Source organism: Pyrus communis, chromosome 11 (genome assembly GCF_041283825.1).
Source record: "Pyrus communis isolate YQ-2024b chromosome 11, ASM4128382v1, whole genome shotgun sequence".
NCBI classification, from domain to species: domain Eukaryota; kingdom Viridiplantae; phylum Streptophyta; class Magnoliopsida; order Rosales; family Rosaceae; genus Pyrus; species Pyrus communis.
The window spans coordinates 10,097,465-10,119,271 of NC_142575.1; the positions used below are offsets into that span (position 1 = coordinate 10,097,465).

The window sequence follows — 21,807 nt, forward strand, 5'->3', positions numbered from 1 at the left end:
TGTGAAACTAATTTTGCTCTATCAAACATCGTTGGAAAAGCATAATTTTGACATGGATGACCTTGTTGGCCGAATCCCCTCAGTAAACCATATACTTTGTGAACATTTTTTCATGTCCTTGGATTCAAGTTTGGTGTTTGGTGTTTGTTTTTCGTTATGGATAATCTTATTGATATTGTCCTTGAATATGAGTTAATTGAATCAAGTTTCTTAAAACATGTGACCGAATTCAATTAAACACCTGATTAGGTACGAATGTGGGAAAGTTAGTTGTCAGGATGAATGCGATACTACGCACACTAACTTTACACCTAAATCACATCTCTAGCAACGACTTTAGGTCTATCCAACCTGATTAAGAGCCTTGGCACGCTCCTCGTTGTATGAATGGTACTGAATTACCATTTAATAGACCTTATATTCTCCCTGTTCTGGAAGAGCGTTGTTGAGTTTTAAAGGATATTCAAGATGACAATGATCATGAATGAAACCACTGAAGAAAATAGAGTGAAATATCTTTGCACCATGTTTGTCCACACACATTGTCCACTAGGAACATGTTTGTCCACACACATTGTTGCTAAACCTCCTGGCTGATTTTAAGGGTTTACCACCCTACTTATCCCTTAAAGTCTGGGAGACTGGATAATGCCGGAGAGTTTATATCGACAGTTTTTGATAAAGTATTGCATGTATTTTGGGTTTATAATTGAACATCGAATTCCTATGTTCACCCCAAATAGCCTTACATAGTGATCATAAAGCGCAATTTAAATGATCGCTCGGAGTGCCAAGTTTTCGATTTCTGCCTAGGGCTATGCAATCTTGTACGCAACTATGTTGGTCTGCCTTGAGGCCCATTGTCACCCGACTTATTCGACGTTACAGTTGGTTACTGGGTACAAACTTGACGCTTCATATTTACGTGATTTGGGTGTGCATTCCATGTGCTAAGTTGCACTGCCGCAACGTACCAATATAGGTCTTCAAAGAAGGATGTGAATCTTTGTCGATTATGATTCTCCTTCACACTAGCTCTCTTGGAGCCCTTGCACGCGATCTCTTTACCACTTATTGCGGGTTGTCACTTTAATGAAACAATCTTCTCGTTGTTAAGGGGAGATAAGAACGTCGACGTTCATGTATAACGACGCAAATTTGTGTGGATGTTGCCTACGATGTCTCATCTCGATCCCCATACCGCACAATTGTGATAAACAAGTGCGATGTATTCTAGCTTTCAGAATGTTGCTCTAGATGCATTCCTCTAATCTAGCTAAAGTGACAAGATCATATACCAGCTGCAAACATGACTACAAGGATAGACGTATTTAACTGACATCGAGTCAACATCCCTAGAAGGTGTGCCGCCCCTGTTGGATGGTTTGGACGTCCCTGTTTGACGGTCTGTTACACTGGCGGATAGCCAATCAATCTGTCTTAGCCTGGAGCATGACAGATCACTCGGTTCATAGGATTCACTTCCCTAGATGAGGAAGGTCATGACACAACAATGAATCTATACTAATCGTTGTCTCAAATCATTTCTATCTCATGAGATTAATCCGGATTATTCCTGGGACTTGAAGTTCTTGGTCCAGTATACTAGTTTGGATGAGTTGATGGAATTGAAATGAGATTACCATCGATGATGTTTTCACTTATATGATAGCTACCGACATAAATGAAAAACGACGATATCGAATTGTGTTCCGTTGATTAAGTGACAATGTAGAATTGATTGAACAACTGAAATTACAATCGCGGTTAAAATTCCTTACCAAAATGTGTTTTGGACCTATCGTTCCTACACTACCCAAGGTAGCCTTGTTGTGTTACAAGTGGGAAAGAAAATGTTATGAGATGAATGAAATAGTGCAATATGATGTATGCTTTACAGTGCAAGGTTTCTCTCAAACATTCTGTGATTGATAACAGCATTATGAAATGTGTTTAGTGTTTTCTCCATGGGGATATAAATATGGAGATTTACATGTAAGTTCTCGAAGAATTATATAGACTGGTTCAAATAGTTCCAAACCATGGAACACTCTCTTAACTCATTTGAGGCGTTCACTTATGGATTGAATCAATCCGACGGATGTGGTATACCCGTCTAAGTGATTATTTGATCTGTCATGGATGTAAATGAATGCCCTTGCGTGTTAAACTATGAAGTCTTATTCCGAATTGCTAGAGTTACAGTTTATGTCAATGACATGAATCTCACTAAGACTTTGGAAGAGTTTGAGAAAACTACCTCGCACTTGAAGACGGAATTTGAGATGAAGGATCTTGGGAAAACTTGTTTATGCCTTGACCTGAAGTTTAAGTGTTGTTTTGACAGTACTTTGGTTTACGAGTCGAACTACACCCTGAATGTGTTACCTTTGAGTATACCTGTGATCGTCTATACGTTATATGCAAATGAGACATTTGAAGAGGTTATGGAATCCGAAATTCCATATCTATGTTCAACTTTGTGCTTCGTTGTACTTAGCTCATTGCATTAGATATGACATCTTTTTCGCTGTTGATCTATTGGTAAAGATGCAACACCGCGCCTACACAGAACCATTAAATTGGTATTAAAGATGTTCCCTGAAGGTACTACAAATTTGCGTAAATCCCAATGCATCTCGAGCGGATCTGACCCTCCTAATCCTTAGAATGATACTTGCTTTGTTTGTTATGTTGACGCGGGTTACTTATCAAACCCGCACAAGGCACATCCCCGAATGGTTATGTCTTTACCGTTAGGGATATCGTAATATCTTGGAAGTCCATGATATGACCTTAGTTGCGAAATTTTTGAATCGTTCCAAAACTCACCTTACTTCACTACGCCATACGTGAGACATGATTAGGAGTTCTTGTTGAGCATATTCGAAGTACTTACTGTTTTCATCCATTGTTGAGTCCCAACAACGATCCGTGAAGACTAAGTCGCATGTATCCACTTGACCAAGACTTGATACATCAACGAAGTCAACACTAAAGACATATTGCGTCTACATCTACATCATCAAAGCATCAAGAGATTGAAGTCATGCAAGTCGATCCCAGACAACCTTGTTGACCTCTACACGATGTCACTGTCGAAGTCAACCTTCCAGAAGCTTGCCTGTGGAATTGGTATACTTAACTATTCATATGCAATGCTTGTAGTTCTCATTTGGAAGTTCTGTCAAACTCAGGGGGAGTATCCAGAAGTATACTCACTTGATCTTAATGTACTCTTTTTCCTTACGATTAGGAGCATTTTTCCCTTCGGGTTTTTGCTACCTAACTAGGTTTTGACGAGGTACCCATCCTGGGTTGATCATACCCTTGTGAGCTCTTCTACTTGCGTCCAAAAGACGTATAGTTTTGACATAATGCAACTTCTCACTTTTCTCCTTAGTCTATGAGGTTTTCTCCCACCTTGGGTTTTACCATAGCGAGGTTTTGTGAGTTTTACTTTTCATGCATTCTTCCATTGATCTGAGACTTGCATTCGCTCATTGTGTCGATGACTTCATCAACTGTACTTACTTCATCGCTGAAGACCTGATGGGCCATTGTTTGAGCATTTACACACTCAAGAGGGAGTGTTGTAGTTCTATTAGATTAGGAATGTGATTGTGTAAATCGTAATGTATCTATGGATATCTTTGAATATTCCCTTTAGTAGTTAATATCCTATTAGGGTTGTAATCCTCAAAGGGTAAGGAATTAACCTTCCTTACTACTATAAATAAAGGCATAATGGGGTGGAATAGAACACACCTCACAATTACACATCTTTCTTCTCTCTACTATTGCCGCACCCCTTTCTCTATAGCCTCCATAATTGTTCAGTAAATTATGTCTACAACACCTAAATTAATATTTTATAACATACTAAAATACAAATACGTACTCAACTTAGGAATATTATATAACGTACCAATAATTTGGTATTGGGAATGTTATATTTAGATATATGTGCGTGCATATATCATTTCTTGTAATTAGATGTGAATAGAATCTTTGTTGTATTTTTTAGAATTTTAAACTTTTTTATTTGAGTAAAAATTTCTTTTGAAACAAATTTTTATAAGATAAGATTTTTTTTTTTTTTTTTTCGAAAGAAAACGATTATATTGAAGCAAACTCAGTGAGGGTTACATATGTCTTGAAGAAGAAGCTCCTGAATAAGATTAGGAGGCTTCTTAGTCCAAACTAGTGCATTATTAAAAGACAAAGCAAACTTAGCTAAATAATGAGCAATCCCATTACACAAACGAGGACCAAAATTAAGCTTCAAATATGAAAAAACAGGAGCAATTTGTAGCACATCCTCTGCAATCATCCCCAAGGCCGATGAATCCGAGTGAGTCTTGTTGAGGAGTTTTAGTAGTTTTGTGATATTAATTAATTTGTGAATTAATTGGTAAATTGAATATAACAAAGAACATATTTTTTAATTAAAAATTAGTAAAAGAATATTTGATCAAAAGTCTTAAAGCTATACGTGTTTGATTTAAAAAAATCAGAATTGAAGGACCTGCGAAAACTATTTCCCAAAACACATTATAAGTAAAAAAATAAGAGACAAAAACAGAAGAAGAAAAAAAATGATATGTAAAGGGTAAACTTATTAATTCAAAGAATAGAACAACTGATGGGTTTCCACCTCAGAGGCAGAGCACTTTACCTTACACCAATGACAAGGGTTTGGGTCTTTGCCCATCCCCTTTTCTGACCCAAAAAAGTAAAGAGAAAAACCATTTACACCAATCAAAATGTCTTACTTTAATAAGACTGAAAATTCAGAGTGCAATAATACACATGCATGAAATCATATGATCTAAAACTCTTATCAATCAAACAAGAGAGTTCTTAGTTGATTTCTTAACCTCATGGGTATCATTATCTTGGCTCGAAAGTGGAGTGCCATCCTTTCCTTTAGTCGGAGATCCCAATGAGAGGTCACCACCAGCTTGTTTCTTCTTGTTTTCCTGGGCACAAAAATATGAATACAATCCCATCCCAAAAATGGCAACCAGAATTCCAATTATATTCCTCTCAGTGAAGGGGTCATGAAGTAATGTGTAGCCAAACCCTAGAACAAGGCATGTCTTGAGATGACCTAGCACTTGATATGTAACTGGGGATGTCTTGCCAATTACTAAGAAGGTGCTGAAGTTCACAGACACAGCTATCAGGCATGAAAGTATGATGAATACCTGCACACAAAAAAACCAAAAATAATGGAAAAATATGTGAGAATAATATATTCTTGTCAATTTTATAACTATATGAATCTGAAGCCACATATTAAAATAAGAATCCACCTGATCAGTAATGTATTTTGGTTGTTTGATGATAACGTAATATATCAAACAGTCTATCAAGAGAACATTCAATCGTATGTATTTTTATCATCTAGATGAGCAACTTCTCTTGTTAAATAGGTTGACATGTTACGGTGTCATATTTTATATCAGTTAGAACCATTATTGTGAACATATTTCATTAGCTCATTTTCTTCTTAAGCAGCCTTAACATGTTATATATATGTTGCCACATTATCAATCATAATCATAATTCCTCTTATATTAATCAATTTGACATATTATCTATGTTGCCGTTGCCAGATTACAAATAAGAAGAGTTACTATGTTTAATTGAAATCAATCATGGAATATAAATTGCAATTAATATATGTAAAGGAGAATGTACCTACCAATACTATAGAAGAGTATTTATGGGCAAAAACATTTTGCTTGGTAAGGAACTGGTCCACCACAGGGCCTGATACAAAAAGAATAGCTGCTTGAAAAGGGGCTGATTGGTAGAGAAGCTGAGTAGAGGAGACATTGAGCCTTTTCTGTATTGTGTTTGTTAGCTAAATTGGAAACTTAGTTAAGAATTAACTTGTTCTACAAGCAACTGAGCCAGATGACCTGCCCAAAAGAGACTTTGAAAAGAGATGGTAGTTGGAAAATAAAAAATAAAAAATGATATGCAATAAAATAAAATAAAGAATCCGAAGGATACAATTTGTCCAACACAGGTTGTTACGATGGCTAGAAGAGAGAGAATCGTTCCAACAAAATTGAGCTGGAGGTCTGTCACTGAGGCAATTCCAACTCCAACAACTAATAAAAAGAGAGAAAACTTGATCTTCTGGCTGCAATAATTAGATAAAAGTAAAAGGGTTACTAATTTTGAAATATATATATATATATATATATATATACATACATATAAACTTGTGGAACTTCCATTTAAAAATGCATTATACCTGAATTGCTTTTTAAGGAAAAGAGTTTCCAATAACACAGTAAAGGGTATAATTGCAAGCTTGGTCATCTGCAAAAACAGAATCCAAAATATTATAACAAAGACAATTGTGGAGAACATATGACACTCGAGGTGACCTGCAATTAAAACTAAATTAAATTACCTGGTAGAATCCAATGGAATTGAATCCGAGGCTCAAGTTTAGCAATCCAATGGAAACACCATTAAGAATGCCAAAGAGCATGACAGTCTTCATGTCAATTGACTTACTCTCGAAAAATTTAAGACGTTGTGCCGCATGAAGGGTGCCAAATGTTACCATCAGATGCCAACTGGTAAGCGTTGTTGCTACAAAAAGAAAAAAAAAATTGAAATGACAAAAGAAAATTTTAGTTTATTATCAAATGAGAAAAGAAAAATTGATTTATTACCAAAAGGGAAGCCGAGATTGCTCATCAAAGCTTTGTTGCATATAACAATAGAGACAGACGATGCCACTGAAAGAAACAGTGCACCAATAACGCCCAATTGGAATCCAGCCATCTCTCCCATGATCTTCAGTGATGATGTATATTGTATCATGAAAAAGAAAAAGAGGATTATAATATAGTTTTGAGAACTAATTACGTACCAGTATTATGATATGTTTTTCCAAACTATGTCAAGTGCTGCTTGCAATTGAAATTTAGATAACTTATGAACGGTTGCTGGAAACTTATCATTTCTAAAGTACGCTAATGAGGAAATTTTAATACAATGTATGACTTGCCAACCTACACGGTCTAATGACAATACTAATTGGTAAACGGTAAATTTAATGATAATACTAATTGGTAAGCTTTAGCTACCTTCTTAATTTAATATTGATCAACTTGGTTAATTTACACCATCATCTTCATCACACTTCTGAATTATATGCAGTAATATCACTTGGTCAAACAAAAAAAAAAGAAGATGTAGAACTAATGAGATCATAACATGAAAACGACCATAAGAGTTCCTTCTTTGACTATTATGAGTAAAAAATGGATTAGAATATGATAAGGAAAAAGAAAAAAAGACGATATGAGTTGCTAATGAAACCAGAAAACCTGATGGAAGTCTAAGAGCCCCAGAAACCTCAGCAAAGAAAACCAATTGCAACAAATGTGATCAAGGTTACTGGTCAACCTCTTGAGATGATCAAATGTGCCAATTATGAGTTGCTAATGAAACATATATATGTAACCCTAGCTTTACAAACTGATGGTGGAGTTGGATATGAACGACCAAGCTTTAATTGAACCACGAACTCAGAGAGAAAGGAAAAGAGAGAGAAAAAGAGAGATAGAATAGTATTGTCGTGGCAATAATTGGATTTTTATAAGAATGCAAAGGTTTTGCACCCTTTTTATTTTAGATGACTTTTGTCGTTGGTGCCAAACGTCGTTAAATTTAAAACAATATTGGGATCTTTTATTTATAAGGAAAACTAACGAAAATTCTAATTTTTTTTTAGTTTTAATGAAAAATGACAAATAAATGTGCAGTGAATAGTATCAGAAAAAGGTAAAAATGTGATTTTTCGTTAAAAGTGAACAATACGGAAGTGTTTCGTTAAAACTCCATTTATAACATGCTCCTTTCCTGTTTATCCAGAAGCAAGTTAACGGCAACTATAAGCAAACCTTGCGACAGACAGTCAAATAAAAACGACCGTTAAGATGTCAACCTGATATTAATATGAATTTCCAAAATGAACCTTCCCCATCCTAATTGGAAAGTGAGTTGAAAAGAGTCTTTGATGAACATATGAAATTTTGTTCACCATAGAATGTGACCGTGTTTCATATTTCTTATGTAATTTGTTTTACATATGTGTAGATGATTTTTAACTCAAACGTCATGAATAGGATTCATTATATTCCTGGTCAAGAAATTTGAATAATTTAATTAAAAAAAAACATTTTTTAACCAAATTAAAAATCCCATTTTTGACAAAAAAAATAAACCTAAAAATCTCTTTTGCTCATTGATCGAATTCATGTGAATTTTGGCATGACGTAAGTCCAAAAATTACCATGGTCAATTCTTTTTGACCTTTTTATTGGCGATTGACGGATCGTGTATGTATTTGGTGGGAGGGAAAGGGTGTTTTAGACCAAATTGATTTTCTTTTATAAACTTCTTTGCACACCAATGACAATGGTGGAAAAATATTATTAAAGTCTTGGCAAACAAGCCAGGACGGTGAGTTGAAACGTTTCTTTTATGAGGGTGAGGTACCTGCAATTGCAAGCAAATTGTTTGGCACTCTCAACCTCAATTAGTGTTTGGTGGAAGAAGAAACTTTAGTTCTACTCCAAATACTTTGTGTAAAGAAAAGAAAATATTGGCCCATCGTTCGCCCCTTTTTATAGCATCACACACTAAGGCATGCATATGAATGGACAAATAAACCTACCTTTCAAAATCTTAAAACATCATGCGGGTTTTGGGGTGATAAGCATTTTATTTCATGAATATGAAAGTCATATGCATATGCGTGGTACTGCAGTCTTGAATCTTAGCTAGTGTTAAGTGCTGTCTTCTGATCATCTAGCTCAATGTAGCATCATATTGTAGCTAGAACGTATACTTCTGTTTGGGCCCAAAATAATATTGTTGGGCCGAGTGTAGGTTTATGCTCGGCCCAAAGCTGTTTCAAATATACTATGGGTTGCCTCGTGATCCCGGGCCATTCAGCAAGGATGGGTGAGTCCTATCGCAAGAAGAAGTAGTTCGGATGAGCAAGGAGGTCGAAGAAGTCCTACTGCAATTTGGATTATTGACCAACAATGAATATAGCCTTAAAAAGGAGGTAAGTTCAAAGTCCTAAAAGGGGTAGGATTGGTTGAAGTAGAGTTGGAACAGAACAAGAAGTCCCAATCCATATATGATTTTGACTCGATCTCAAGGAGGATTTGGTGCTATAAATACAAGACATCATGCAACAATTGAAGGACCGCCTATTCAACACACAATTGCTTTGCGCAAAACCTCTCAAACATCTTGAGATTTTTTATTTTCTTTTTCCCGCCGACACATCTTTAGTTTGGATAAACAACACTGTGAAGGCAACCGGCGAACACCTTCAGTTTGGATAAACAACACTGTTGCCGTAGAATCAGCCGATCGAGGAGCACCTTTAGTTTGGATAAACAGCATAGCGTCGAGGTCGACTGGTTACCTATCCAAGTCTCGGTCGAGAAGGGTTTCTAAATCCTTATTGGCAGAGGTCATCTTATTAGCCTTCTCGACGAAGTAGGGTGTTACGAGTTATGACATTCGACGCATTGAACGCTGAGTGATTTTATGATTGGATACTCATAAGTGAGTTTCAGAGTTCGGCATTCTGACAGCCGAACCACATTCACCATTAAGACATACATCACCTTTGAATACTTGTGTCCGTACATTTTGGTGTCGATTGGACGTGCTTATACTCTCACGAATATAATCACTGTGACCGAATCCGGCGCTGACGATTTGTGAACTTCGCAGAACTAGCATCCTTGTCTTCAGGCTCGAGAATCCAAAGGTCGAGATTTGTTCCTTCCTCGGCCGCAGTCGCAAGATAAAAAAGTCAGCAACGCGCTCAATGCAATATCTACAAATTTTACTCCTCGGCTGAGCTCGGCCGACGAGTTGGCACGCTCCGCATTCAGCCGAATGACGTAGTTAGCTTATTAGTTACTCGGCCTGCGCGCCACATAGGCTTTGTAATTTTTAGGGTCACCAACTTCCTAAGTAAAACATTGACTAAGAAAATGTGTTAAGATGTCAATGGCCATTTGATTAGTGGCGTGTTCAACTTCAACTTTGTTTCATGAGGGTTTGAGTTTAAATATAATGTGTGACTATAGGTAATAGAATCCTCACAAAAATAGAGTCATTTTGTTATTGTCCTCGCAATCAAGAAAAGAACTCAACACACCGGTATGGTGTGAGGCAAGGTTTAGAAGATGGATGAGAATTCAAGAGTTCAGAATTTTTTGGCCGAGGAAACCATTACTTCCCATGGTTGAAGGCATACCCTTTTATATTAGTAGGGTTGAGTTTGATGGTTGCTCATGGTGGTGCATATTGTGTGCAACGTGCTATGGTTGGGGGGTTTGGGTCGAAGGTCTGCTGTCCTTAAAATACATGTTCTTTTCATGTCTTCTTGTTAATTTTGCGACACTTGTCTTGGACTAATAGAGAATTAACATTGTTAAGTCCATTAAAACACAGGCGAAATAAAATATATTATATAATAAATCCCATAATTCTATCGGGTTCTATACCCATTCCAGTGAACACCTCTTCCTCCGTTCGCCGTTGCGGGTCTCAGATGATTCTAGTGCAACACCACTTTTCACTCTTTTCATCTCGTTTTATAAATTATGGATATCATTAGGCTAGCTCTAATTCAAGGGTGGGAAATCCTAAAATTTAACCTCGTATATTCAACTATTCATCTATACGTATAAGGTTAAATAGTTTTTTCCTCCAACAGTAAGTGATCCATAATTTTCACCTCCAACTTTATAATTTATTACACTTTTGTATTTCATTGAATTTTTTTGCTAATAATTTTGAAATTAGTTTTTGTATAATCTATCTTGTTTTATTTTTACAAACTTTTGATGTAAAAAAAAAAAAATCAAATTTCCGAAAAAAAAATTGTTGAGAAAATTTATAAATTAGTGAATAAATAAATAGGTATTTATAGAGGTTTGAAGTTGGAACTGATTTGGATAAATTAAAAATATTATTTTGTCCATTGGATGTAAATTTGAGTGTTGTTGTTTTTTACATTAAAATTAATTAAGTAAGATTTGAACCGTTGGATCAAAATCGTTAGAAACAGCTGGGTGCGTCACACTAGATCAAAACCCTAAGCATGCGCCAGCCATTGAGGGAGGAGACCCAGATTCCCAACCCAAACCCAAAATCCCATAATAGCCACCCCAAAATACATCAATTGGAGAGGTTTGGCCCCAAATTTGGGGTTTTTGTCTTACAGTCTTAGAGACGCAAAGTCTGCAATTTTGAGCAATTGCAACTTCAGATCCAAATCCAAAGTTTTCTAAGGTTGCAACCCATCTTTGAAGATTGAAGTAATCTTTGCTTGTTGGTGCCGAAGGCCGTGCTCAAAAGGCCTCAAAGGATCGCCATGATTTTCCTTTTGTGATTTGCCGGTCGAAAGTGGCAGGAAGAAGAGAAACAATTGGTTAACTGAGGATAGATCATGCATTAAGATACAAATTAACTGATAACATTGAAAATCTGTAACAAAATTTTTGATAGATGTGGTAGTTTTGTTTCTTTAGTAGTATTATTATATGTAGTATATTTCACGTGGTTCAATATCTGAGTGGATAGAGTGTTGAGTTTTTTTATCTATGAGTTCTGGGTTCAAAACTCCACTTATCTAAATTATTATAATAATTTCAAGCTCTTCCTCTCCCCTAACAATTGTAAAATTAAAAATGGATATAGTATGTAAAACCCCTCGACCTTTTGGTGTGATTCCAAATCAGTCCCAACCTTTATAAACATTCTAAAAGAGTATCCCACATATAGGAAATATTTCTTATGTTAGGTCTGAAGTTAGGAGAACTGTCAAGTGCCTACGTGGCATTCATTGTCATTTTTTTTAAATGACGTGGACAAATCTCACGAAGCAACTTTTAATGATGTGGCATTCATGATCAAATTAATCCCAACCTTCTAAAATTCCTCTTTTCTCGCCCTTCCCTCCCTCCCAAACAAGAGAAAATTCTTGTCAACTTTTAGTCTCCCGTTATGGTGGCATCATCCCCATGTCTTGTTAAACAATATCAATATAGCTATGTACAAAACTATTTCAAAAAAAAAAAAGAAAAAAAAATTGAAAACAAAGAAGAGTAGATATAATTCTAAAATGGTTAATTATCTTAAATTATTTGAAGTGTAGTTTACCAAAGTCATACATTCAAGCTCAGTATATTCAAAGTAAACAAAATAAGTGCATGCCAATAGGTTGGTTACATTCGAAAAACATTGCCTACTATTGGCCTTAGAGAAATAGTAAACAAAATGTCAAAAACACATGCCATAAACTCAAATGCAACTACACTTTATTGGGGCCATTAAGCCCTCTCGGCTCTTTTTTCCCTCGATAACAGCACCTTTTGTCTTTAAAAAAGCAATTGGGAATCCTGAAGCTTGGCTTGCCTAAAACAAAAGCACACATTTTAAGGGAACTAAATCAATGGCTATGCAAACCGTGCTTAAATTGAATGAATCAATTCAATTCCAAGGCTGCTACCTGAGTTCCAACATAATTTGAAGCATTGTGGAGCCTGTGCTAGTTGATCATGGATTATTTGAAGACCGGTTGGTATTTATAATTTACAAAACTATTGATGCAATAATTACATATCTATAGGACTTAGGTTATACAGAACCAGTTACAATGAATCCAAAACAACAGGATTACAAGCCAATTCTCTAGAGCAGGCACAGATTGATAAGCAGCATGCAGACGCAAAATGTGATGAGAACAACAGCAGTATCTCACAAACCACCCACACTCCAAACAGATGTGAGATAAAGTTTACTTATTGTAACGTGGTCCCATCCTCCCTTCGACAAGAAATCTCCATCCCATGGCACCAAGATTGTTGTCTTAGGTCTGCAACCCTAACTCTGCACTTTCAGAAGAAAGAGAAGTTTAGGTTTCGAAGTAGTACTTTTGATTTCCATCAACAGGTATTCAATGGGAAGAAATCCACGTAGGTTTGGAAATTATGAGATTTGTCCATGCCATTAAAAAAAATTATGACCAAGAATGTCACTAAAACACTTAACAGTTGTCATAACTTGGAACTTAATGGAAGTGATATTTTCTATGCGTTTAGATACTCTTTCTGTTCCAGTTAAATTTACTCTTAATTTCTTAGTTTTCCATATAAATGTACATCCATAATATATAAAGGTTCTTATTCGCTAGTTAAACCTTGAAATTGATTTTAATTAATAGTAGTGTTTCAAACACAAAGCATAAACTTTAGACCTACCCGTCACCATATCCGCAATGATGGAAGTACATGTTAAAAAGAAAAAAAAAGAAGAAAAAAACTCATAATAAAAACTCTCAGAATAAGGGGGTACTTGCAGAACAAGTCACTAACTTAACATCCTCAATTGCCAACCTATCATCAGGGAAAGCACAATCAACTACTTCTTGCTTCTCCGGCAACAAATTGCCCGCCCTTGGAGTCACATTGCCTATAATTCCCTGAACATCAGTGCAGTTCCATTGCAATTTCTTTGGCTTCTCAGTCAGAGTGATTGTCACATTAGAAATGCATATCCCCTTGAAAGGATATCATTAGGAATTCCCTCCAGTCTCGCCGAATAAGTGACATTCTGAGCCACAACTTGTTTGTAGTTGATGTTTGTAATCAAAGGCAATGCTTTAGGATTGAAACCGGGATCTGGGTGTGACCCGTAAGAGCCAGTCATACAAAAAACATACTTCATAGACTTCAGGGTTATCCTTCTTACATGGAAATCTTCGACATAAGCTCCTCTTCCTATTGCAGTTTTTATCCTTACACTTGATTAAGTGTCAATGGCTGTGATGTCCTCAGCTCTGACGTCTCTGATTCCACCGGACATTTCATTGCCTAGAGCAATGGTAGCACTGTCAGGTGAAATGCAGGTGAATCTTCTGATCACAAGGTGCTCCGTTGGGATACCAACTTTGATTCTGTATTCGTCCCATCCACTCTTTACTGCTATGCAGTCATCTCCCTAGACTATGCAGCAGTCCTCGATTCTAGTTTGTGAACAAGAATCTAAAAAGGAAGCCAAACAAAAGGATTGTAGATAGATATATAGTTATTTAACTATGTCTAATTTTCAATTAAAAACTAATGACCAAGAGCTAGAACAAAGTGTAAGCAACTTAACCAACCTGGGTCTATACCATCTGTGTTGGGAGAGTCAATTGGAGCAAGGATTGTTAGCCCTTGGATTATTGTATTGCTGAAAGATAAAAACCACAATGTCAGCCACATTATGTATAGTGGAAATATTTCAGTGTGCCGGACACACTCTCACGTAATATCATGTGCTGATGTGACTGATTATGTGGATTAGTTAGAAAAATGGTCAAACCTGCTGTAAATGGGATGGACAAACCACGAAGGAGAGTAAGATTGGAAATTTAGATCTGACTAGAGTACATAATCTCAATCATGTATGGTCGGGTGTTGTTCAGTTAACCCTTGCGGAAATTTTCCCACCAAGAAACACCTTGGCCGTCAATTGTGCCGTTATTACCCTTAATTCACATCGGTGAGGTTTGTTCCGAAGATGACTGCTGAACCTTCCACCAGGAGCATCTCTGCCTCTCCCATATGAAGGCAGTACTGGAAGAAGAGGCCACTCTGACTCATCCTGTTCATTAGGATGGGAAAATAATAAGCTCAATAAAGAAAGGTAAATAGTAAATAGTTCATAAATTTATATGAAAAAGGTGGTATGATAGAAAGAAAGGAAATCAAGGAAGATTACAATCTAATAATTCAGATTTGAAGAAAAATTGATTACACAATTGTCTAATCACCATACGTTTTCCAATTATATATAGACCATATTACGTTGATATGCTTCTGTTTCATTTAACTTCATCATCACAACTCACAATATATACATAGCATGTCCACATACTTGCGTTATGCATTCAGGTATTTGTTACTTAAATATATGCTTAATTGGTTGTAAATTTGTAATTACAATCGAACTAAGTTGTAAGCTAATTCTATGATATAATGGTGATTAAGCATTGTACGTATAATATATATATATATATATATATATAAAATATCGCATAAAAAGCATGAAATTTGTGTTGAATTGTAATCTTGTCTTGGCTCAAGACAATTGATCTGGCCCATACACAAAGAAAGATCCATGCACATGCTACAGAGTTCTAGCAAAGTTCAAGTTGATGGAAAGCATGCATAAATAACTAAGGCTTTTTGTAGAAAGATCTAGAATCTTGTAAAAATGTGTGGTTGTTAGGCATTAGCTAGAAAGTTCTAGCAATGCCAAAGTTCGCAAACCTTGCCTATAAATAGGTGAGGTGCTAAGCTATGTGATGTAACAACCACGAGAGCAAGTAGTGAGAAGTGAGAGTGCCAAGTGAGAAGTGAGAAGAAGCAACAAGGCTTCTAAGAGTATTTGAGTGTTTCCTCTTGTACTAAGTTTGTGAGTGAATAAAAATGTTGTGTAATACTTTGAGTATTCTTTCTTTCTCTTGCCTATCAATTCCGCTCTTCTTTGTGAGATAAACATCTCTAAAGTAGTGAAGTCTTTTTAAGCCCCAACAAAGTGGTATCAGAGCTATGGCTAGCAACGCTATGGCAGCCTTCCAAGTTCCAGTGCTCGACAACAACAACTTCGATAATTGGAGTATCAAAATGAAGGCCCTTTTGGGAGCACATGATGTATGGGAAGTCATGGAGAAAGGCTACACTGAGCCAAAAGATGAGGCTACTCTGTCCCAACCCCAAAAGGAGAGTTTGAAAGATTCAAGAAAGAGAGACAAGAAGGCTTTCTACCTTATCTACCAAGCATTAGATGACAATGGCTTTGAGAAGGTCTCGAGTGCAACTTCTGCCAAGCAAGCATGGGGAAGCTTCAAACCTTTTACAAAGGAGCTAAACAAGTGAAAAAGGTTTGTCTTCAAGTATTAAGAGGTGAGTTCGAATCTCTACAAATGAAAAGGTTTGAATCAATCTTTGATTATTTCTTAAGAGTCTTAGCTGTTTCTAATCACTTAAAAGAAACAGTGAAAAATTGGAAGATGTTAGAATTATGGAGAAGATATTAGGCTCGTTGGACCCTAAATTTGAGCACATTGTCGTGACGATTGAAGAAACTAAAAACTTGGAAGAAATTAGTATAGAGCAATTAATGGGTTCGCTACAAGCATATGAAGAGAAACATAAGAAAAGGCAAGGGAATGATGAGCAGCTCCTCAAGACGCAAGTTTAGCCAAAGAAGAAAGAAGGAAGCTTCGACAGTGAGAGAAGCCAATACGAAAGAATTTGTGGCCAAGGTCACGGACGTGGGTGTGGATATGGACGTGGACGTGGTTGGAACTTTAACAACCATAGCAACTACGAAAGAGGAGAAAGCTCAACGAAAGGTCGTGGAAGAGGACGCTCAAACTTGAGGTATGAAAAATCTCAAGTTCAATGCTACAATTGTCAAAAGTTTAGGCATTATGCTTGGGAATGTAGGGCTCCAAGCAATAGACCTGATGAGAAGGTCAATTATGTGAAAGAAGAGAGAGAAGCGAATGACATTGTGCTACTAGCATGCAAGAACAATGATGGAGACCAAGACTATACATGGTACCTTGACATCGGCGCCAGCAACCACGTGTGCAGAAGAAGAAGCATGTTCGTAAAGCTCAATGAATCGATGAGTGGCAACGTTTCTTTTGGAGAAGAATCCAAAATACCAGTAAAAGGAAAAGGTAACATCCTTATTCCCCTAAAAAATGGCGGTCACCAAGTAATTTCAAATGTTTACTACGTGCCCAATATGAAAAGCAACATTTTGAGTTTGGGTTAACTTTTAGAAAAAGGTTATGATATTCACATGAAAAATTATAGCCTTTTTCTTAGAGATGACAAAGGAAGATTAATTGCCAAGGTAAAAATGTCAAAGAATAGGATGTTTCCCATGAACATTCAAAACGATGTTGCAAAATGTCTTAAGATATGTTACAAAGACATATCCTAGCTGTGGCATCTTCGTTTTGGGCATCTTAATTTTAAGGGGCTGGAGTTATTGTTTAAGAAGGAGATAGTGAGAGGCTTACCATGCATCAGTCACCCTGATCAAGCTTGCGAATGATGTTTACTTGGGAAACAATTCAGGAAAAGCTTTCCAAAGGAGTCGACCACAAGAACCCAGAAGCCACTCGAGCTCATTCACACCGATATGTGCGGTCCAATAAAACCAAGCTCTTTGGGTAAAAATAATTGTTTCATTCTCTTCATTGATGATTTTTTAAGGAAAACCTAGGTGTATTTCTTGAAGCAGAAATCAAAAGTCTTTGGAGCATTCAAGAAGTTCAAAACCGCTGTAGAACAAGAGAGTGGTTGCAAGATCAAAGCCATGAGATCTGATCGAGGAGGAGAATTCACTTCAAAGGAATTTCATGAATTTTATGAAGTAAATGGAATTCGTCGACCTTTGACAGTTCTAAGATCCCTTCAACAAAATGGTGTGGCGGAAAGAAAAAAATCAAACTATCCTCGACATGGCTTGAAGCATGCTCAAAAGCAAGAGATTGCCTAAGGAGTTGTGGGTAGAACCTGTAGCATGTGCTGTCTACCTATCCAATAAGTCTTCAACAAGAAGTGTGTGGGGAAAGACTTCACAAGAAGCATGAAGTGGAACAAAACCAAGTATCTCTGATCAAAGAGTTTTTGGAAGCATAGCCCATGTACAAGTACCAGACGAGAAGAGAACCAAACTCGACAACAAAAGTGAGAAGTTCATCTTTATCGGATATGTTTCAAATTCAAAAGGCTATAAGCTGTATAATCTGAACAATGGGAAGATGGTGATTAGTCGAGACGTGACGTTCGATGAAGAAATGAGAATGAGATTTTGGCTCTCATGCAAGTGATCTCAGATTCTTTCCTCAGTTTGAAGAAGAGAATGAACAAGGGATGATGACACAAGTAAAAGAGGTTTGACAAGAATCCACTACTCTACTTGCTTCACCAACATCAACCAATCATGGCAATTCACCAGCATTAGCATCGTCAAGTGGGAGATTAAATGAAAGAGAAGTACCACGCACAAGAAGTATATGAGACCTTTATGAGGTAGCGGAAAGACTTCATAATCCTACACTTTTCTATCTCTTTGCTGATTGTGAACCAGTTGACTTCTAATAAGCACTGCAAGGTACTAAGTGGAGGAAAGTAATGGATGAAGAAATCGAAGCAATCCAGAAAAATGATACATGGGAACTTGCTATTCTTCCAAAAGGACACAAAGCCATCGGAATCAAGACAAAGAAAAATGCCAACGGAGAGGTCGAAAGATACAAGGCGAGACTAGTGGCGAAGAGCTATAGTCAAAGAGCTGGAATTGACTATGATGAGTTATTTGCACCCGTTACTCGTTTGGAAATGATACGATTACTAATTTCTTTGGCAGCTCAAAACAAATGGAAGATTCAACAAATGGCTGTGAAGTCCGCTTTCCTAAATGGAGTCCTTGAAGAAAAAGTCTACATTCATCAACTGTCAGGCTATGAAATCAAAGGGCATGAAGACAAAGTTCTGAAGCTGAAAAAAGCCCTTTAAGGGTTAAAACAAGCGCCACGAGCATGGAATAGTCGCATTGACAAGTACTTTCAGGAGAACAACTTCATCAAGTGCCCTCATGAACATGCTCTCTACGTCAAAGTCAAAGATGAAGATATTCTGATTGTGTGCTTATATGTGGATGATCTAATCTTCACAGGAAATAATCCAAACATGTTTGAAAAGTTCAAGAGAGTGATGACGAAAGAATTCGAGATGACCGACATCGGGCTGATGACATACTACCTAAGCATTGAAGTCAAGCAGAACGAAGAAGTCATTTTCATCTCCCAAGAAAGCTATACAAAGGAGATACTGAAAATGTTCAAAATGGACGACTGCAAGCCCATAAGCACGCCAGTGATTAGGCAAGAGATTCCAATGATAAAAAAAGCACTACTAGATTTGTGTTCTTCATGGGAGACACTGCATTCATATGGATGTCGAAGAAGCAACCGATTGTCACTCTCTCTACCTACGAAGCTGAATACGTAGCTGTTACCTCATGTGTTTGTCATGCAATCTAGCTCAGAAAGTTGCTGAAAGAATTAAGCATGCCACAAGAACAACCAACAGAGATCTATGTCGACAATAAGTCTGTAATAGCTCTAGCAAAGAATCCAGTGTTCCATGACAGGAGCAAGCACATAGATACTCATTATCACTACATAAGAGAGTGCATTGCAAGAAAGGATGTGCAAGTGGAATACGTGAAGTCTCAAGACCAAATTATGGACATATTCACTAAGGCACTCAAACAAGAAGACTTTATCACACTGAGGAACTCAATCGGCGTCACAAGACAAGATTAAGGGGGGATTTGAATTGTAATCTTGTCATGGCCCAAGACAATTGATCCGGTCCATACACAAAGAAAGATCCATGCACATGCTAGAGAGTTCTAGCAAAGTTCAAGTTGGTGGAATGCATGCATAAATATCTACGGCTTTTTGTAGAAAGATCTTGAATCTTGTCAAAATGTGTGGTTGTTAAGCATTAGCTAGAAAGTTCTAGCAATGCCAAAGTTGGCAAACCTTGCCTATAAATAGGTGAGGTGCTAAGCTATGTGATGTAACAACCAAGAGAGCAAGTATTGAGAAGTGAGAGTGCCAAGTGAGAAGTGAGAAGAAGCAACAAAGCTTCTAGGAGTGTTTGAGTGTTTCCTCCTGTACTAAGTTTGTGAGTGAATAAAAATCTTGTATAATACTTTGAGTATTTTTTCATTCTCTTGCATATCAATTCCGCTGCATTACATTCTTCTTTGTGAGATAAACGTCTCCAAAGTAGTGAAGTCTTTTTAAGCCCCAACAATTTGATCGTATGATGTTAACAATATATAACCAAACAAACACGGAAATATACAAAATAAGAAGAAAAAAAAAATGAAGAAATCACACAAAAATGGGCAAGAAATTCAGACCTGAGTTGCAAGAATAAACGGTATGGAGGAAGAGGGTAAAGTGGCTGGTGAGGTTGAAGCTCCAGTGAGCCACCTCCCCGGTGGTACAATACGCTGCGGTCCACTGTCAGATGCAAAACTGGCTTAAATGATCAATGGCCGCCTTGAAGGCCTTTGTGTTGGAAGTTTTTCCATCGCCAACGGCACCAAAATCAGTCAAAAGAGCACTATGCTTTCTACAGTTAATGGCAGAGTACTCGACTGTGCCCGAAATCGGTTTTCTACGTTCATACAATTTTTTTGGTATTATTCGATGTTAGTAATTAACATGTAAAGGTGCAAAAACAGAAATCTATATATAAGCTGCACAATGCAAATCTCCTTCGCGGCCACGTGAAAACAAGCAGAGGATCCTACTTTATTAATTTTCTATCGTTTGACAAAAAAATAAAAAATAACTTCACTAATAATTAAGCTTTCCTGATTCGACCAGGAGAGATTCTTATTAAGTTCAAATTCCAAAACCCTAGTTACTTCCAATTCCTTGCTCTCCAAGTAACTCACTAACCCTCCGTCCTATTCCTAATCATAATAGGATAATACTATTCCTACTCCTACTCCTACTCCTACTCCTACTCCTACTCGGCCACTCCTACGCCTACTCGCTTATAAATATCACTAGTCTCTTGCTCTCTCTTCCCATCAGAACTTAAGCAAACATATACAGAAACAAGAACCACGCACGTACTTCACTTTCCTTTTTGTGTTTGCAATGGCCGGACCCCTTGTGCCCCTTGTGCCTTATACTTTCTGCTTCCAACCCACCGACCAAGAGATCATCCATTCCTTTCTTTACAGGATGGGGGTTAAGCGTGAGCTGTTACTGCAGCCATACAACGAGTATGTGCATGAGGAGGACCTCTTTGACTTCAAAGAACCATGGGAGATTTGGGAAGAATATGGAGGAGATGACCACTTTAATCAAGACTTGTATTTCTTCTGCGAGCTCGAGAGGTTACCCCCGACTGGTTTGCGCATCCGTCGCAACATTGGGGAAGGCATTTGGAACCAAAAACAACCCACTAAGCTGGTTTACAATGAGAACAGACACCCTAATCCTATGGGGAGGAAGAAAATGTTCCTGTACGAGAATCGAGGGTCGGAGCAGCACGGAGGGTGGATTTTAGATGAATATAGTCTGCTTGTTGGTGCTGACGGCAGTGATCAAACGGCCTCAAAGGATCGCTACGATTTTCCTTTTGTGATTTGCCGGCTGCGGAAGAATGACAGAAGTGGCGGGAAGAAGAAGAGAAACAACTGATGATTAGCTGAGGAGAGATCATGGATATATTACAAATTAGCTGATGGCATTGAAAATCTGTAACTAAATTTTATATAGAGGTTGTAATTTCGATTCTTCAGTAGCATTGTTCTATATAAGATGTTCAAAAATATTAAAGCTGTTCGATTACTTTCTGCAAACAAATTTATTTTAAATTCACTCAGAGTTTCACACTTTGAAAATTTTACGCTTTCCTTTCGATTTGCACCCAGAATAAAAGTTCTTGTTCGCTAGTTAGACCTTAAAATCGATTTTAATAAATCGTTTGATGAACCAAAGCTTAATCATTTGATCTCCGAACTCGTAAACATATCTAAATAATAGTTTAGATCTTCTTTAACACGCGTTTCGTATCGCTACCATATGAATCAGCCTTTTAACCCAGTGACAGTTTAGAGAAGAAG

At 37.1% G+C, this 21,807-nt stretch overlaps 1 protein-coding gene and 1 pseudogene across 2 annotated transcripts; both read right to left on the reverse strand.

Annotated features, from left to right (window-relative positions):
- Window positions 1–4,599: 4,599 nt before the first annotated feature.
- LOC137743905 (UDP-xylose transporter 1) lies at window positions 4,600–7,648 on the reverse strand. Of its 2 annotated transcripts, none has more exons than XM_088679037.1 (7): window positions 7,362–7,648; window positions 6,702–6,825; window positions 6,434–6,618; window positions 6,272–6,339; window positions 6,025–6,157; window positions 5,711–5,872; window positions 4,600–5,210 (listed from the first exon to the last, which is right to left on the reverse strand). In XM_088679037.1, the coding sequence occupies exons 2-7, from the start codon at window positions 6,820–6,822 to the stop codon at window positions 4,848–4,850; spliced, it is 1,032 nt and encodes a 343-aa protein (XP_088535163.1). In that variant the 5' UTR covers window positions 6,823–6,825; window positions 7,362–7,648; the 3' UTR covers window positions 4,600–4,847. The 2 variants fall into 2 exon arrangements, with proteins under 2 accessions (XP_088535163.1, XP_088535162.1); XM_088679036.1 differs by having other exon boundaries at window positions 6,702–6,845.
- A 5,763-nt stretch (window positions 7,649–13,411) lies between these two features.
- On the reverse strand, window positions 13,412–20,905 carry LOC137743062 (putative polygalacturonase; annotated as a pseudogene).
- Window positions 20,906–21,807: the final 902 nt, after the last annotated feature.